The 16,348-nt window shown below is 40.8% G+C and overlaps 1 protein-coding gene across 1 annotated transcript; it reads left to right on the top strand.

Annotated features, from left to right (window-relative positions):
- The first annotated feature begins 1,239 nt into the window (after window positions 1-1,239).
- KLK10 (kallikrein related peptidase 10) lies at window positions 1,240-7,357 on the top strand. Its single transcript, XM_056796948.1, has 6 exons — window positions 1,240-1,351; window positions 1,911-1,980; window positions 2,829-3,021; window positions 3,502-3,779; window positions 3,937-4,070; window positions 5,927-7,357. The coding sequence occupies exons 2-6, from the start codon at window positions 1,920-1,922 to the stop codon at window positions 6,077-6,079; spliced, it is 819 nt and encodes a 272-aa protein (XP_056652926.1). The 5' UTR covers window positions 1,240-1,351; window positions 1,911-1,919; the 3' UTR covers window positions 6,080-7,357.
- The last annotated feature ends 8,991 nt before the right edge of the window (window positions 7,358-16,348 follow it).

Genomic DNA, 16,348 nt, shown 5'->3' with positions numbered 1-16,348 from the left:
CCTTCTCCAGCTTATTTTACAGATGAAAAAACTGAGGCAAAGTGTTAAGTGACTTACCCAGGGCCCCACAGCTGGGATGTGTCCGAGATCTGAGTTAGAGAAGATGAGCCTTCCTGACTCTAGGCAGAGTACTCTAACCCCTGCACCACTTGCCCTAATCTTGATCTAGCTACTGAAGTTAAGCTGCATAAGTAACTGTCCCAGGCAATTGACTCAATCCAAGTTAGGGGTGGTTCCTCAAAGGTCCTTCCTTGCTATCCATTAGACTGTTTGTTTTTCACAATAAAGTTGATTCCAGAGTGAAACCTTTTGAAAATGCAGCAATATAGGATAAACAAACAACTGAGACTTTGGAATATACAAATCCTGATTAGGTCTGATTAGGCGTGATGCATTGGATGGAGCACTGGTCATGGAGTCAGAGACCTGAGTTGAAATGTGACCTCAGACACTTGGTTAGTTGTGTGATCCTGGGTAAGTCATTTAACCCTGCCGGCCTCAGTTTTCCCATCTGTAAAATGAGCTAGAGAAGGAAATAGAAAAGCACAGTAATGTCTTTGCTAAGAAAACTTCAAATGAAGTCATGAAGACTCTGGAAATGACTGAAATGACTGAACAACAAAGAACCCTTTGGTGTCAGGGACCCCATTTGTCAATTCTTCAGTCATTCTGGTTGTTGCTGTTGTTTTTCTGCAGGCATTCCTTCCCTTCTCTAGAGAAAAGCACCTGGTAGTTAGGGTCTAACATTCTATCATTCTTGGCCCAACATACATACAAATATTTAGGTGTGCAAACATAGCCAGACAGCTCCTAGTTGGGAAAGAAAAAGAAAAGGCAAGATGGATTCATCAGCCTTTCCCCCCAGCCATGACTCTGGGGTCTGCTTTGGGGTGAAGGGATTGTCATTCATCACTCCCCAAAGTTAGTGGATATGAACCTGCCTTTCATTCAATCTTAGAGGACTTCCTGGAGGATGGGGCCATTATGAACTCCTCCAGATGTGGGAGGGAAGGTGCTTTGTTAGAAGATAGAGAATACAAAGTGAACTTGGAGCACAAGGAGCCTTTTAAAATTAAAAAAAAATTTTTTTTTTAAACCAGGGCCTCTCCCTGGGCAGGAATCTGGGAGCAGGCTGGGTGCCAGCCCCACCCAGAAAGTCTAATTAGGAAGGGTGGGGTGAGGTAGGGGCTTAATCCCCTAGGGGCTGGGCAGAGCAGCTTCCGGAGGCTGGGGGTTAAAAGGGGAGGCTTGGTCTTGGGGCAGGGAGCAGAGGACCTGATAACCATCTCAAGACTAGGCAGCTATCCAGCTACCCAGAACCTCTCTCTGAGACACTATCCATGACCCCCTGGTAAGATTGGGTGCTCTCCCTCCTCAGGGATGGGACAAGGGGAGGCTTAGGGTCCTTCAGAGCCAAAAAGCAGCAGTGGGTTTGGAGGTGGGGAACGGAATTTCTTGGCTGCACTGTGTGCCTTTTGGGCAAGCCACTCTCTGATTTTCAGATCAGAAAGAAAAGCTGCCCACCCCAATAGGACCTGTAGGGAAACAGTTGGCTGCTATCAAATTTCCAGCAGCGGCTGCCCCTCTTTGGGCTTCAGTATCCCTCTGTGGGATTTAGGGAGACTTCTTGCCAAGTTGGATTTTAGCATGGCAAAGGAGACGCTAAAAGGGGCTGTTATTATTCTAATTATTGCTATTATTGCCACAATTAGTATATTCTCCTACCCTGCCTGGGGGCCCTATTTAGGGAGTTATCAGATGGAGAGGCCGTTTAATCAGCGGGTTGGGGGGGTGGGGCCGGGCACTGGGAGGCTCTCCAGTTTCCGGAGCTGAGCTGGGTTGGGCAGAGCTGGGGGTGTCACTGGGCTCCCCAGCTCTGAGAGAACCTCTTTCTCCCTCCCCATCTCCAGATTCCAAGCATGAGAAATAGAAGCTCCATCCACCTCGCGTTATGGTTCTTGGTTCTTGCTTCGTGCAGGGGTAAGGAGAAGATATGATGGGAGTGGGTGGGAGAAGAAACCCGGATCCCCAGCGAATTCCCCAAGAAACCGGCGTCTTCATCCTTGCCACCATCCTGCATCCCTAACCTCATCTCCATCCCAAACCTCATCCTCGAATTCATCATGCCTCCAATCCAACACTTACGCACATTCCCGCCCCTCTCCATCCCTCCACCGGTCCCACACCTTTTCCATCTTCCCCACCCCGAAATCCTGCCTTGTCGCATCTCCCCAAGTCTTTACTGCCTTCCAAGCGTACTGACAGCCGTGCCCCCCAGCTTCAAGCCGACCTCCTCTCCTCTCCTCATCTCCACTTTTCAAACTCGGCATCAATCTAGCAGAAAGAGCCCCGACTTTGGGATCGGGGCTAATAGCTGGCTGAACGTGGCTGTTCAAGTCCTTCAGCCTTCCAGCCTCAGTTTTCCCATCACTAAAATGGAGTGGGTAATCCCCGAACTACTCCTGCAGCGTATTGCTGGGAGAGAAGAAGGGGCTAAAAACCTCAGAACTTCATAAAAGTATCAGCCATTACTTCACAGCATTGGGAGAATTCAGAGCTAATGGATGTGATGCGCTTTCAGCGCTGTAGACTTGAGAGCTATTTTGGTTGTTGCCTTTGCATTTCTACGGTCTAGTTTGCCCCTTTTCTTCCTTCAGTTCACCAGTACCTGTCCCCTCCCCTTTCCGAGACCCGCCCTTCTCTTTCCCCTACCCTCTTTGGACCCCTCTTCTGGTTCTGTCCTCTGCTCCTTCTACATCCCCATCCTTCTCTCTTTGGCCCAGCCCGCCATCCTTACGGGTTCTTCTGCCCCCTCTCTCCTTTCGTAGCTGCACCTGGACCCTCATTTTCCCCAACCCCGGAGGCCCTGGAGGTCCCACAGGTCCCGGATGTCAAGGTTAGCCAGTGCCCCCGGGGCTCTCAGCCTTGGCACGTCTCACTCTTCAAGGGCCTCTCCTTCCGCTGCTCTGGAGTCTTGGTGGATCGCAGCTGGGTATTAACCGCAGCCCACTGCCAGGAAAGGTAAGGTCGTCCACACACAAATGGAGCTGGCCAGGCCTGACCATGGTGCTGTTTTCAGGATAAACCCAAATTGGAGGACCCAGAGCTCTCTGTGAATGGGGAGGGCCAAAGGAGCTGGAGTCAGAAAGGAGAGACTCCCCTGCAGACAGGCACACTGAAGCCCAGGGAAGTTAATAACTTGCCCAGTCTCAAGGGGAATAAGTGGAAGAGTAGGGAGACCGCGGAATCCCAGGATTTAGGGTTGGGAGGGACATCCAGGACCAAGGACGTTTTCGTTCAGATCCCTCATTTTGATGGTGCTCCTCCTGACTCAGAGGACTGTGGGAAGGGAGGAGGGAGGAGGAAGGGCTGACTGAACTGGTGAGAAGGTCTGGAAGAGGAAGGAAGTGGAACCAGGAGGACTTCCTGGGGGTGGGGTGGGAATTTTATAGGAAAAGTGGTTTCACTTAGACCTCTCCCTGTGTGTTCTGTCTTGGACAGATGGCTCTGGGCCAAAGTTGGTGACTACCATCTGCTACTCCCTGATGGAGGTGAACAGCTCAAGATCAGCTCCCTTATGATCCCCTACCCCAAGTACAGGGCAGGTTCTGGCCCCTCCCTGCCTGCCCGCACAGATGAGCACGACCTCCTCATGATGAAACTTCGGCAACCAGCCATCCTGGGGCCTCGGGTCCAGGTTTTGCCTTTGCCCAGGTTCTGTGTCCCACCAGGGACTCACTGCCAGGCTGCAGGCTGGGGGACTACCAGCCAACCCAAAGGTAAAGGGTTCTTAGATAGCCCATGTTGGAGGGGTCAGAAACCTGGGTACTGAGTGGGATGGTGGCTGGCAGCTCAAAGACCTGTCTATGATCGCCAAAGGGATCGAGGCTGGCAGCCAAGGTCTCTGGGTCTCCAACTTGGCCTTTCTCCCACCAGTGAAATACAGTAGGAGCCTGTCCTGTGCAGGAGTCACTACTCTATCACCCAAGGAGTGTGCGACTTTCTACCCTGGGGTGCTTTCGAACAATATGCTATGTGCTGGATTGGACAATGGCCAGGATGCCTGTCAGGTGAGGATTTCAATTTATCCAATGCTAATGAAGGACCTACTGTAAGCCAGGCATGGAGATACCCAGATCAAATAGAAACAGCCCTTGTTAAGAGTGAGGATGTCATCTTATTCTACTGAGGGTGGAGTGAGTGGGTGAGGAGTACAACACACTGAGAGCACCAAAGTGATTCTAAGGCTGAGAGAGCCTGCTAACCCCTGGGGGATCAGGAAGCATTAGGTAAGCACCTGGCATTCCTCTGAAAGGGTTCGAGTCCTTGGTGATACAGAGATTAAAAATGTGATGGCCATCACCCTCAGGGAATTCACATGCTATAGGAAAGATTTCATTTAGGAAGTGATATCTGCCTGTACATAGGAGGTGGCTGGAGGGGGTGCTTCTCAGTCAAGGGGGACCATATTTCCTTCTGCAGAGTTTCAGAGATGAGAGAGCCTAGCAGGCCATTTTACCAAGAAGGATAGGCCAGTAGAGAGGGATTCCAGGGGATTCTAAAACCACTCAATGTCAAGGTTGGAAGGAAACATAAAACTGAAATCATCAGAGCAAAGAAAACCCTTGATCTAGAAAATAAAAAATATCAGAATGTTAGTTAATTTAGAATGATAGAGTTAGGAGTGATCTTAGAACTTAGAATGTTAGATTGGGGAATGATTTTAGAACTTAGAATGTTAGAGATGGGAATGATCTTAGAATTTAGAATGTTAGATTTAGGAATGATTTTAGAACTTAGAATGCTAGTTGGGAGTGATCTTAGAACTTAGAATGTTAGATTTAGGAATGATTTTAGAACTTAGAATGCTAGAGTTGGGAGTGATCTTAGAACTTAGAATGTTAGATTTAGGAATGATCTTAGACCTTAGAATGTTAGATTTGGGAATGATTCTAGAACTTAGAATGTTAGAGATGGGAATGATCTTAGAATTTAGAATGTTAGATTTAGGAATGCTCTTAGAACTTAGAATGCTAGAGTTGGGAGTGATCTTAGAACTTAGAATGTTAGAGATGGGAATGATCTTAGAATTTAGAATGTTAGATTTAGGAATGATTTTAGAACTTAGAATGCTAGAGTTGGGAGTGATCTTAGAACTTAGAATGTTAGATTTGGGAATGATCTTAGAATGTTAGAGATGGGAATGATCTTAGAACTTAGGATGTTAGAGATGGGAATGATCTTAGAATTTAGAATGTTAGATTTAGGAATGATTTTAGAACTTAGAATGCTAGAGTTGGGAGTGATCTTAGAACTTAGAATGTTAGATTTGGGAATGATCTTAGAATGGTAGAGATGGGAATGATCTTAGAACTTAGGATGTTAGAGATGGGAATGATCTTAGAATTTAGAATGTTAGATTTAGGAATGATTTTAGAACTTAGAATGCTAGAGTTGGGAGTGATCTTAGAATTTAGAATGTTAGATTTAGGAATGATTTTAGAACTTAGAATGCTAGAGTTGGGAGTGATCTTAGAACTTAGAATGTTAGATTTAGGAATGATTTTAGAACTTAGAATGCTAGAGTTGGGAGTGATCTTAGAACTTAGAATATTAGAGATGGAAATGATCTTAGAACTTAGAATGTTAGATTTAGGAATGATTTTAGAACTTAGAATGCTAGAGTTGGGAGTGATCTTAGAACACAGAGCATTATTATCCAAGCTAATCTATTCCTTTTAGATATGAAGAAATAGACCCAGAGGGAATAACTTGTCCAAGGTCAGACAGGGAATTAAGGCAGAATATAGAAAAGCTGAGGGAAATGGATTTTGGTTTCTTTAAATTCTAAAGTCATCATTAGAATGAAGAAGATAATCAAGACATGATGAAGCTCAAGCCAGGCTCTTTTTCTGTCTTCCTCTAGAGTGACTCTGGAGGTCCACTGATCTGCAACGGAACCCTTCAGGGCATCATGTCTTGGGGTGATTACCCCTGTGGTTCAGCTCAACGGCCAGCTGTCTATACTTGGATTTGTAAATATACTTCCTGGATTCAGAAGGTCATTCGGAGCCACTGACCCCCCCCCCCATCCTCTACAATCTTCCCAATAATCTTGTGACCCTCATGTCTTCTGTTCTCATCCAGAACTTGAGGATTTGGCCCTACAGCTTTCTGCCCAGTCTAGCTCTTGCTTGTCTGAGGATGCAGGGAATCCTCAGCTCTCCAAGCTCATATTCTTTCCCCTCAAAAAAAAAAAAAGCAGGGATCTGGGCCCCCTCCATAGCCTTTCTCTCTTAGACTCAAAGGTCTGGTCTCCTAGATCCCATGCCCTTGAATAACTGGGGCATCCAAGCTCTCTTGTTCTATTTCAGTGAAATGGTCAAGCATTGATTCCCAAAGATACTAGTCCATTTAAGAGAATTATCCTGATCATTAATCTACCTAGGAAAGTGATGGCTAACCTTTTAAAGATGGAATGCTGGGCCCTGCTCCCCTCCCCACACCAGACAGAGTGCCATGCCTTCCCCCTGCCGGATACACCCTGCTCCTCCTACTTACCCCATACAGTAGAGGAAGAAAGTGCTTCCATTGGGCTGCTAGGCAGAGGGGTGGGTGAAGTGAGGAATATCCCCAGCAAGTGTAGAGAGAGGGAGGGGAGTGTCCTGAGCACTCTTCTCCCCTCCAGCTCCTCTGCCTGTGAGCTGCCCACCTTAATTCCTATGTGCTTCCATTGGGATACCGTATAGAGGGGTGGGGGATATGAAAAAAATGTTATCAGGCATGGTGGAGAGGAGGAAGAGAGTAGCTCCACGGAGTCCCTCTTCCTTTCTAGTAACACACTCTTGGGGGGTGGGGGACAAGTGCTCACAGAAAGCACTCTGCATGCCATCTTTGGTAACCATGCCATGGGTTCACCATCACTGACCTAGGACTTCAGTAACAGCTGCACTCCTCCTTTGGGAGTTTTAGGGCAGGCACCTTATCTCCAACCACTTCCTCTCTCTTCCAATCTCCAGTTTCCTGGTCTTACTCAATAACCATTCCACCTGTCAGAACAGAATTCTAAATCACCTGGAGACCTAAAAACCCCTCCTCCCCACTTCAGCCTCTTCATATTCTTCACCACCCCAACTCTTAGGGTCAGTCAGAGCATCCTTGGAAACATTTTTGAAGCAAACATCTTCAAAGACTTTTTGTAGGATTCTTGGAAATTGGGAGATGAGACCCTTTATAAAAGTCAATTTCCCTACAAATTCCTCACATTTTGGAGCATTAGTTTTCTAATACATTCTTGAGATCTTCTCAAATGAGTTGGTTTTTTGCCTGACCAAGATTTTGAATGTGATGGGTGAAATATGAAAAAAAAAAACAAGGAAACAAAGGTTCAAGTTCTTGGTGTATCAATCTATTAAGCAGTAGATGCCAATTTCATAACAAATTGGGGCCAGGCCTCCTCATATTGGCACTGGTCCCCCAAAACAGGAGGAAACAGATGTTTATGTATTAAAATCCAACAAGTGACAGGATATAAACCAGGATACAAGATTTAGTTGTTTTCATTCAGTTGTGTGATTCTTCATGATCCCATGGACCACAGCAGCACCACTAAGTTCTTCCATCATCTATTATCTCTCAAAATCTGTCTAAGTTCATGTTCATTGTTTTCATGATACTATCTATTCATCCCATCCTCTGCTGACCTGTTTTCCTTTTGACTTCATTATTTCCCAATAGCAATATTAGGCAATCTGATTTTGAGGCAGCTACGTGGTACAGTGGATAGAATGCTGGGCTTGGAGTTAGGAAGATTCATTTCCCTGAATTCAAACCTGGCCTCAGACACTTATGAGCTATGCATCTCTGGAAAAGTCACTAAACTCTGTTTGCCTTTGTTTCCTCATCTGTAAAATGAGCTGGACAAGGAAATGGCAAACCACTCCCATAATCTTTGACAAGAAAACCTCAGGTCAGGTCATGATGAGTCAGACACAGATAGGAAATGACTAAATAGCAACAACCAAGGATTCCTTAGAGGCCATCAATTCCAGTTCCCTGGTGAAATTACTTCTCCAAGGTCATACAGCAGAACTGAATTTAATTAGAGTGTTTCTGATTTCAAGTTCAGCCCTTCTACTTGACCACACAGATTGGAGGATAAATGGAGATAAGACAAGTTACTTAACCTCTGAGTCTCAGTTTCCTCATCTTTAAATGAGAGGCTTGATTTCAGTGACCACTAATGTCTCTTCCAGCTCTAAATCTATGCCACTGAGGCCAACATGTTGATATTGGCAAGTTGGGGTAGTCCCTTTTGGGGTGAGAAATAAGGAGGCATGAATATTAGGGGAGATTCAACTAGAGGGATTGATGAATATCCTTAAGCAGAGACCTTGACTCTAAAGGAAAGTACTTATGTGGTTTGTGTCCTAACCATAATAAAAAACTCATCTGGGACAAACTCAGTTTGCTGATTAAAAAATAAAGATGTAGGGAATCCGGAGGATAATCCAGCCTCTAATAAGGTCAGGCAGGAGAGGACTGCCCATCCCAGTTCTTTACCCTCTAGGGGTGAGTTCCAGTCTCTTCTCTGTGCAATGGAAGAGATTGAAAATTGAGACTTAGCAATAGCAGTCACTAGGGAGAGGAAGTGCCTACACCCATGGAAAACTCCAGAATAACCTGAACTAGCTACATTATTAATCTACCTAATGAATGGAGTATTAAAAGGCATGTAGGTAGTCAGGAAATTGAGAGCCAGCCTCAGAGACAAGAGTTCCTAGGTTCCAATCTAGCCTCAGACATTTCTTAGGTGTGTATACCTAGGCAAGTCACTTAATCCCCATTGCCTAGCCCTTATCTCTCTTCTGCATTGGGACCAATAAACAGTATTGTTTCTAAGAAGGTAAGGTTTTAAACTAAGAAAGAAAGGTAGCTGGGATTGGTTCACCTTTGATTGATGTTTCTAGGTCTGCCTAATTTATTATAAAACCCCATGACCCCTAACATCTGCAGCCTATTCAGCATCATTAGGTTAAGCTAATGATAACAGATTCTGCTTCCTCAGATCACTGAGACAGGGACACACAGGTTGGTGTGAGCAGACTTGTATGAGTATGTTCACTTGGTTTGTATATTATTCTATAAACTCTGTAGTTAGTTGATGGGTGTGGTCTTATCTCTCTTTAAAATCCCTTACCCTAACAGAAATGCTATCCAGTCTTTTCCTGAAAACCTTCCATGGAGTCCATATCTCATATTTGCCACAAGAGCAATATGAGAATTTGCTAAACATTTTCTTAATATCTAGGTGAATTCTTATCTACAAGATTTCTCTGATTTATTAGTCCTGTCATCTCAAAGAAGGAAATCATGCTAGTCTGGCTTAGCCTGTCTCTGAAACTTAGAAGGCTTATTGTGATCACTGCTGCTATTTCTAAATATTCACTACCCATTTTTTGGAGAAAATGTTCTTTTGAGCTGCCAGAACAAATGGCACTAGGAATTCAGGAAAACATGGGTAGATTTGTATGAACACATTTAGACTGAAGACGGCAGAACCAAGAGAACAATACACATGGTGACTAAAAGGAAGGCAAGGGACAGCTAGGTGGCACCAAAGTGCACAGAGCACTGGACTTGGAATTGGGAATAGTCATCTTCTTGAGTTCAAATCTGGCCTCAGACGCTTACTAGCTTTGTGATCCTGGGCAAATCACTTAACTCTGAATCAATTTCATCATTTATAAAATGAGTTGGAGAAGGAATTGGCAAACCCCTCCAGAATCTTTGCCAAGAAAACCCCAAATGGTGTCATGAAGAGTTGAACTCAACTGAATAATGCAACATAGGATAAACAGAGTCAGCATTCAATATCACTGGGACTCAATAAATATAATGGCACATCTTAGTCTTAGAGGACAGATGATGAAATGTATTTTTCCACCCTCTTGGTGGAGGTGTGACATGGGGGAAAAAAGGCATGGCATGTTGCATGATGAGTCAGATGAGGTCACAGCATCAGCTGATTTTTGTTTTATTGCTTTTCTTTTTGTCAAGAGAAGATCCTAGGGGGCAGTAGGGTGGCTCAGTGGATTGAGTGTCAGGCCTAGAGATGGGAGTTCCTAGGTTCAAATCTGGCCTCAGATCCTTCCCATCTGTATGACCCTGGGCAAGTTACTTGACTCCCATTGCCTATCCCTTCCCACTCTTCTGCCTTGGAACCAATACATAGTATTGATTCTAAGACAGAAGGTGAGGGTTTAAAAAAAAAAGAGAAGATCTGAAAGGGCAGATCAATATTTAGAAAGGTGTGTGATGTAAAAAGAGAAACTAAAAAAACTGGAACAAACAGTGAGCAATAACATTTGAAAATAATATGTACTAGAATTTTTCTAAAAATAGAAATTAAGCTTAATGGTTCATAGTTTGTAGACCCTAGTTTCTTCCCCTTCTTGAAAATGTAAATGTAAAAAATCAACTAATTCCAATATGAAATAAATTATTTGAAATATTAGGTAAAGAAGTAGTCTTGCCAAATTCTTCTTATAAAATAAATATGGTGCTGATACCTAAACCAGAAGGATCCAAAACAGAGAAAGAAAATTATAGACCAATTTCATTAATTAATGTGGTTGCAAAAATCCTAAATAAAATATTTGGTAGGAGACTACAAAAATATATGGCAAAGATTATATATTGTAACCAAACAAAATTTATGCCAGGAATGCAGGGATAATTTAATGTAAGGAAAACAACACGATTAAATACATGGATAACAAAAGCAACAAAAATTATGTCAATAGATGCAGAAAAAGCCTTTGCCAAACTACAACACTCATTTTAAGTATAAATGGATTTTTTCTTTCTTTTTTTTTTTTTTACTTTTTTAAAATAATATTTTATTTGATCATTTCCAAGCATTATTCATTAGAGACAAAGATCATTTTCTTTTCCTTCTCCCCCCCATAGCCGACGCGTGATTCCACTGTGTTCTCGATTCGAACCCATTGCCATGTTGTTAGTATTTGCATTAGAGTGTTCATTCAGAGTCTCTCCTCTGACATGTCCCCTCAACCCCTGTAGTCAGGCAGTTGCTTTTCCTCGGTGTTTCTACTTCCACAGTTTGTCCTCTGCTTATGGATAGTGTTTTTTAGATCCCTGCAGATTGTTCAGGGACATTGCATTGCCACTAATGGAGAAGTCCATTACGTTCGATTGTACCACAGTGTATCAGTCTCTGTGTACAATGTTCTCCTGGTTCTGCTCCTCTCACTCTGCATCACTTCCTGGAGGTCGTTCCAGTCTCCATGGAATTCCTCCACTTTATTATTCCTTTTAGCACAATAATATTCCATCACCAACAAATACCACAATTTGTCCAGCCATTCCCCAATTGAAGGGCATCCCCTTGTTTTCCAATTTTGGGCCACCACAAAGAGCGCAGCTATGAATATTCTTTTTTTTTTTTTTTAAAGTTTTAATATTATTTTATTTGGTCGTTTTCATACATTATTCACTGGAAATAAATGGATTTTTTCTTAAAACAATCAGAAGCATCTACCTAAAAGTTTCAGCAGCTATTATTTGAAATGGGAATAAGCTAGTAGTCTTCTCAATATGATCAGGGATGAAACAAGATTGGCCATTCTCATCCATATTGTTTAATATTGTACTAGAAATGCTAGCAATAGCAATAATAATAAGAAGAAGTTGAAGGAATTAGAATGGGCAAAAAGATAATAAAACTATCTCTTTTTGGAAATGATATGATGGTATGTGTGGAAAATCCTAAAGACCCAATTAAAAAATTAGTTAAAGTAGCAATCATTTGCACAAAGTAGCAGGATATAAAATAAACTCACATAAATCACCAGCATTTTTATATGCCACTAACAAAGACCTGAAAGAAAGGATAGAAAGAAATACTCCTTTTAAAATAACCACAGATAGAATAAAATATCTGGGAATACACCTACCAAAACAAACCCAGTAACTACATAAACGTAGTTATAAAATGCTTTATACACAAATTAATTTGGATTTAAATAATTGGAGACATTATTTTGTTATGAATAGACAGAGCCAATATAATTAAAATAGCAGTCCTATTTAAACCTAGTCTATTTATTTAATGCCATTTCAGTTAAATTACCAAAAAAAATCAAACTAGAAAAAAACAACAAAATTATATGAGTATACAATATAAAAAATAATATAAAACATATACTATAACACTGATGTGACAAAAATAACAAAAGATCAAGACTATTCAAGGAATTAATGAAAAAACACAAAGGAAGGATATTTAGTAGTACCAGATTTTAAATGTATTATAAAGCAATAATTATAAAAATGATCAGATAATAGCTAAAAAATAGAGAGGTATATCAGTGGAACATAACAGACATGAAACAAACAGCAATAAAAGATTATAGTAACCTTGTATTTGACAAAAGTATAGACTTGTTTTAGGGATAAGAATTCATCATTTGGTAAAAATTTCTGGGACAATTGGAAAGTAGTTTGGCAGAAACTAGGAGTAGACAAGTGTCTTACACCATTCACTAAGGTAAGGTAAAAATGAATGCATGACCTAGACATAAAGGGAGATATCATAAGCAAGTTAGAAGAATGGGGGATGTATTACCTATGAAATTTCTGGATAGGAGAGGAATTTATGAATAAGCAATTGAGTACACTGTGAAATGTAAAATGGAAAATCTTAATTACATGAAATTAAAAGGGGTTTGTATATAAAAAAAAAAAAAACCAAATGCAGCCAAGATTAGAAGGAAAACAAAATTGATGGGAAAAATTTTATAGCGGTTTCTCAGATAGAGATCTCATTTAAAATACAAAGATGTCATCCAAATTTTAAGAGTAAGAGATGTCCTCCAACTGATGAATGGTCAAAAGATATGAACAGAGAATTTTTGGATGAAGAAATTAAAGCCATATGAAAAAATGCTCAAAAAAAGTATTCATTAGAGAAATACAAATCAAAACAATTCTGAGTATCATCTCCCACTTATCAGATTGGCTAAAATTATTTAAAAAAAAAAGAAAAAATGACAAATGATAAAGGGGATGTGGAAAAACTGGTGGAATTGTGAACTGATCCACCCATTTTGGAGAACAATTTGGAATTTTGTCCAGAGAATCATAAAAGTGTGTATACCCTTAGACCTAGCAATACCACAGTTGCATCTGTTTCCTAATAACAGGGGAAAGGGAGGGGGAACCCTCTAGGTTCCAAAGTATTTATAACAGATATCTTTGTGGTGGTAAAGTATTAAAAATCTAGAGGATATTCACCAACTGGGGAATGACTGAATAAATTGGGGTAAATGACTGTGATAGAATACTACTGCACCATAAGAAATGATTAGCACGTTTATTAAAAAAAATTAGAAAGATCTATATAAAATAATGAAGAGTGAAATGAGTAGAAACCAGCTCTAGAACTACTATTTAAAGAATAACTTACTTGTGAATGATCACCTCCAGAGAAAGAACTGATAACAAGAGAGACAGAATTGATATATATACATTTTCTTTTGCTGGGTGATGCCTTCAATGGTGTAGGGAGGGGATGGAGGGGGTGAATTTTAATGTAATCAACAAACAAATAAACTACTTTAAAAAATTGGAAGTCTTGCCCTTCTCTAATCTTGCTGTCCTTTTTCAAAGCTCTACTATTTGTCAATTCTGGCTTCCTTCTACCGTTAGTCATCATTGTTTTCTCTCTCTCAAGTAAAAGTCCTATCCCTTTTTTGATCTTCCTCTTTTCCTTTCAGTTAAAGAGTCTTTTTTGTCATGCTCAGTTTTGTTCTCCAGCCTCTTAGTCATTCTGAATTTTGTTACTTTATCCTTTCAATCTCATACCATGCTTTTGTCTTCACCCTCTGTTCTCTGCCCAGGCTTTATTTCAAGCAAAAATCTTAATTCTACACGAATCAACATTGATCTCTTTAGAACAAGCACCTCTATTTTGGTAATATGTTGGCCATTTTCCTAGTTTTGTCTTATCTGGAAATTTGATAACCATCATCCTAGTGCCCCTAGACAGTGCTGGGTATGGAGTCAAGAAGACTCATCTTCCCGAGTTCAAATCTTAACTAGTCGTATGGCACTGGACAAGTCTCTTAATCCTTTTGGGCTCAATTTCCTCATCTGTAAAATGGGCTAGAAAAGGAAATAGCAAACCACTCCAGTATTTTTTACCAAGAAAACCCCAAGTGGGATTATGAATAGTATTATACAACTGAAAAAATGATGAATCTCTGATTGCCTCTAGGATCAAGCACAATATTTTCTGTTTGGCATTTGAAGTCCTTTGTAGCCTAGCTCCCCTCTCCCTTTCTAATCTTCTTTCTCTTGCTCCCCAATAACTCTCCAATACAGTTACAATGGCCTTCTGGGTTTTGTTCTATCACTCAGCTCTAAGCATTTTCTATGGCTGTACTCTGCATGTCTACAACCCTTTGCTTAGACTGTGACCTCCCTGGTTTTCTGAAGATTCCTACTAAAATCCACCTTCTTTAGGAAGTGTTCCCCAATTCCTGCTGCCTTTCTGATTCCCTTCCTTGTTGGTAACCTCCCCTTCTTCAAATGGCCATTAATAGAAAACATTTAGGTTAGGTAGACAGCCCAGAGCTTAGAGATCTGAAATTGGAATTAGGAATATCTGAGTTGTAATCTAACCTCAGAAATTTGCTAGCTGTGTGACCTTGGACAGATCACTGAAACTCTCTCAGACTCAGTTTTCACTTCTGTAAAATGAGGATAATAGTAGTACCTATCTCTCCGAGTTATTGTGAATTGCAAGTGAGATAACATTAAAAACTTTGCAAAACTAATTAAAACAACTCTGAGGTACCACCTCACACCTATCAGATTGGCCAATATGATAGTAAAGTGATAAATGTTGGAAGGAGTTTGGGAAAATTGGGTCACTAATGCATTATTGGTGGAATTGTAAACTGATCCAACCATTTTGGAGGGCAATTTGGAACTATGCCCAAAAGACTTTAAAACTGTGCATACCCTTTGATCAATCAGTCACTCCTGAGTCTGTATCCAAAGAGATTTTAAAAAAAAAAGAGGGAAAAGGACCTATTTGTACAAAAATATTTATAGCTACTCTTTGTGGTTGCAAAGAATTGGAAATGGAGGGAATGACTAAATAAATTGTTGAATATGATGGTAATGGAATACATTGTTACAAGAAATAAGGAGGAAGATGATTTCAGGAAAAACCTGGAAAGAGTTAGATGAACTGATGCAGAGTGAAGTAAGCAGAGACAGGAGAACACATTACATAGTAACAGCAATGTTTTATGATGAACAGTTGTGAATGACCTGGTTATACTCAGCAATTTAATGATCCAAGGCAGTCCCCAAGGACTCATGATGAAAAATGCTCTTTATCTCTAGAAACTGATGGAGTCTGAATGCAGACCAAAATATGCCAGATTTCACTTTCTTCTTTGTTTTTTTTTAAAATTGTTATCCTTGTTCAAGTTCTCTTCCAGAAAATGACTACTACAGAAAACTGTTTTACATGTTTCACGTGTCCAATCTATATCATATTGTTCATCATCTCAGGAGGGGAGGATGAAAAGTAGAGAAGGAGAGAAAATTTGGAGCTCAAAATTTTTTTAAATGTTAAAAAATTGCTTTTACGTGTAATTGAGGGGAAAATATTTTTAAAATAAATTTAATTTAATTTAAATTAAATGTTTTTCAAACTTTGCAAACCTTAAAGCATTTTATATGTATATATATAGATATATAGATAGATATACATAGCTGTTGCTACTGCTACTTCTGCTACTCCTTCTCTTCCCCAACCATGAATAATATTTTTAGAACCAACCTAATAAAAAACTATGAAAAATCCCCAAATAGCAGAAACATAAAATAACTTAGCACAAATGTTTGAAAATAGCAGAGAGAGTTCCAAATAGTGCAGATCCATAGATTATCCAGAAAAAGCAAAGATAATCATTGATTATTCTGAAGCTAACCTTAACCTGTTCCCCAGTAGATTCAACAGCTAGGTGGCACAGTGGATAGAGAGCATTGTCTGGAGTCCAGAAAGATTCATCTTTCAGGGTCCAAATCTGACCTCTGACACTTAGCTGTGTGACCCTGGGCAAGTCACTTAACCTTGCTTGCCTCAGTTTCCTCATCAGTGAAATGAACTGGAGAAGAAAATAGCAAATCACTCCAGTGTCTATGCCAAGAAAACCCCAAATGGGGTCATGAAGAGTTGGACCTGACTGATATGACTGAATAACAATAATAAGAGCCATTATTTCATTGGCAGAAGAAAACTCCCTCT

This window comes from Monodelphis domestica, chromosome 4 (genome assembly GCF_027887165.1).
Source record: "Monodelphis domestica isolate mMonDom1 chromosome 4, mMonDom1.pri, whole genome shotgun sequence".
NCBI lineage: Eukaryota > Metazoa > Chordata > Mammalia > Didelphimorphia > Didelphidae > Monodelphis > Monodelphis domestica.
Note: the sequence above shows the minus strand (reverse complement) of the source record. Positions and strands in the feature narration are given on the sequence as shown.

Excerpts from the sequence above, each read along its gene's own strand:
- KLK10 (XM_056796948.1), top strand. The coding sequence starts at position 1,920 with ATGAGAAATAGAAGCTCCATCCACCTCGCGTTATGGTTCTTGGTTCTT. Across the intron at positions 1,981-2,828 it reads GGTTCTTGCTTCGTGCAGGG|CTGCACCTGGACCCTCATTT; the intron begins GTAAGGAGAAGA and ends CTCCTTTCGTAG. Across the intron at positions 3,022-3,501 it reads GCAGCCCACTGCCAGGAAAG|ATGGCTCTGGGCCAAAGTTG; the intron begins GTAAGGTCGTCC and ends TGTCTTGGACAG.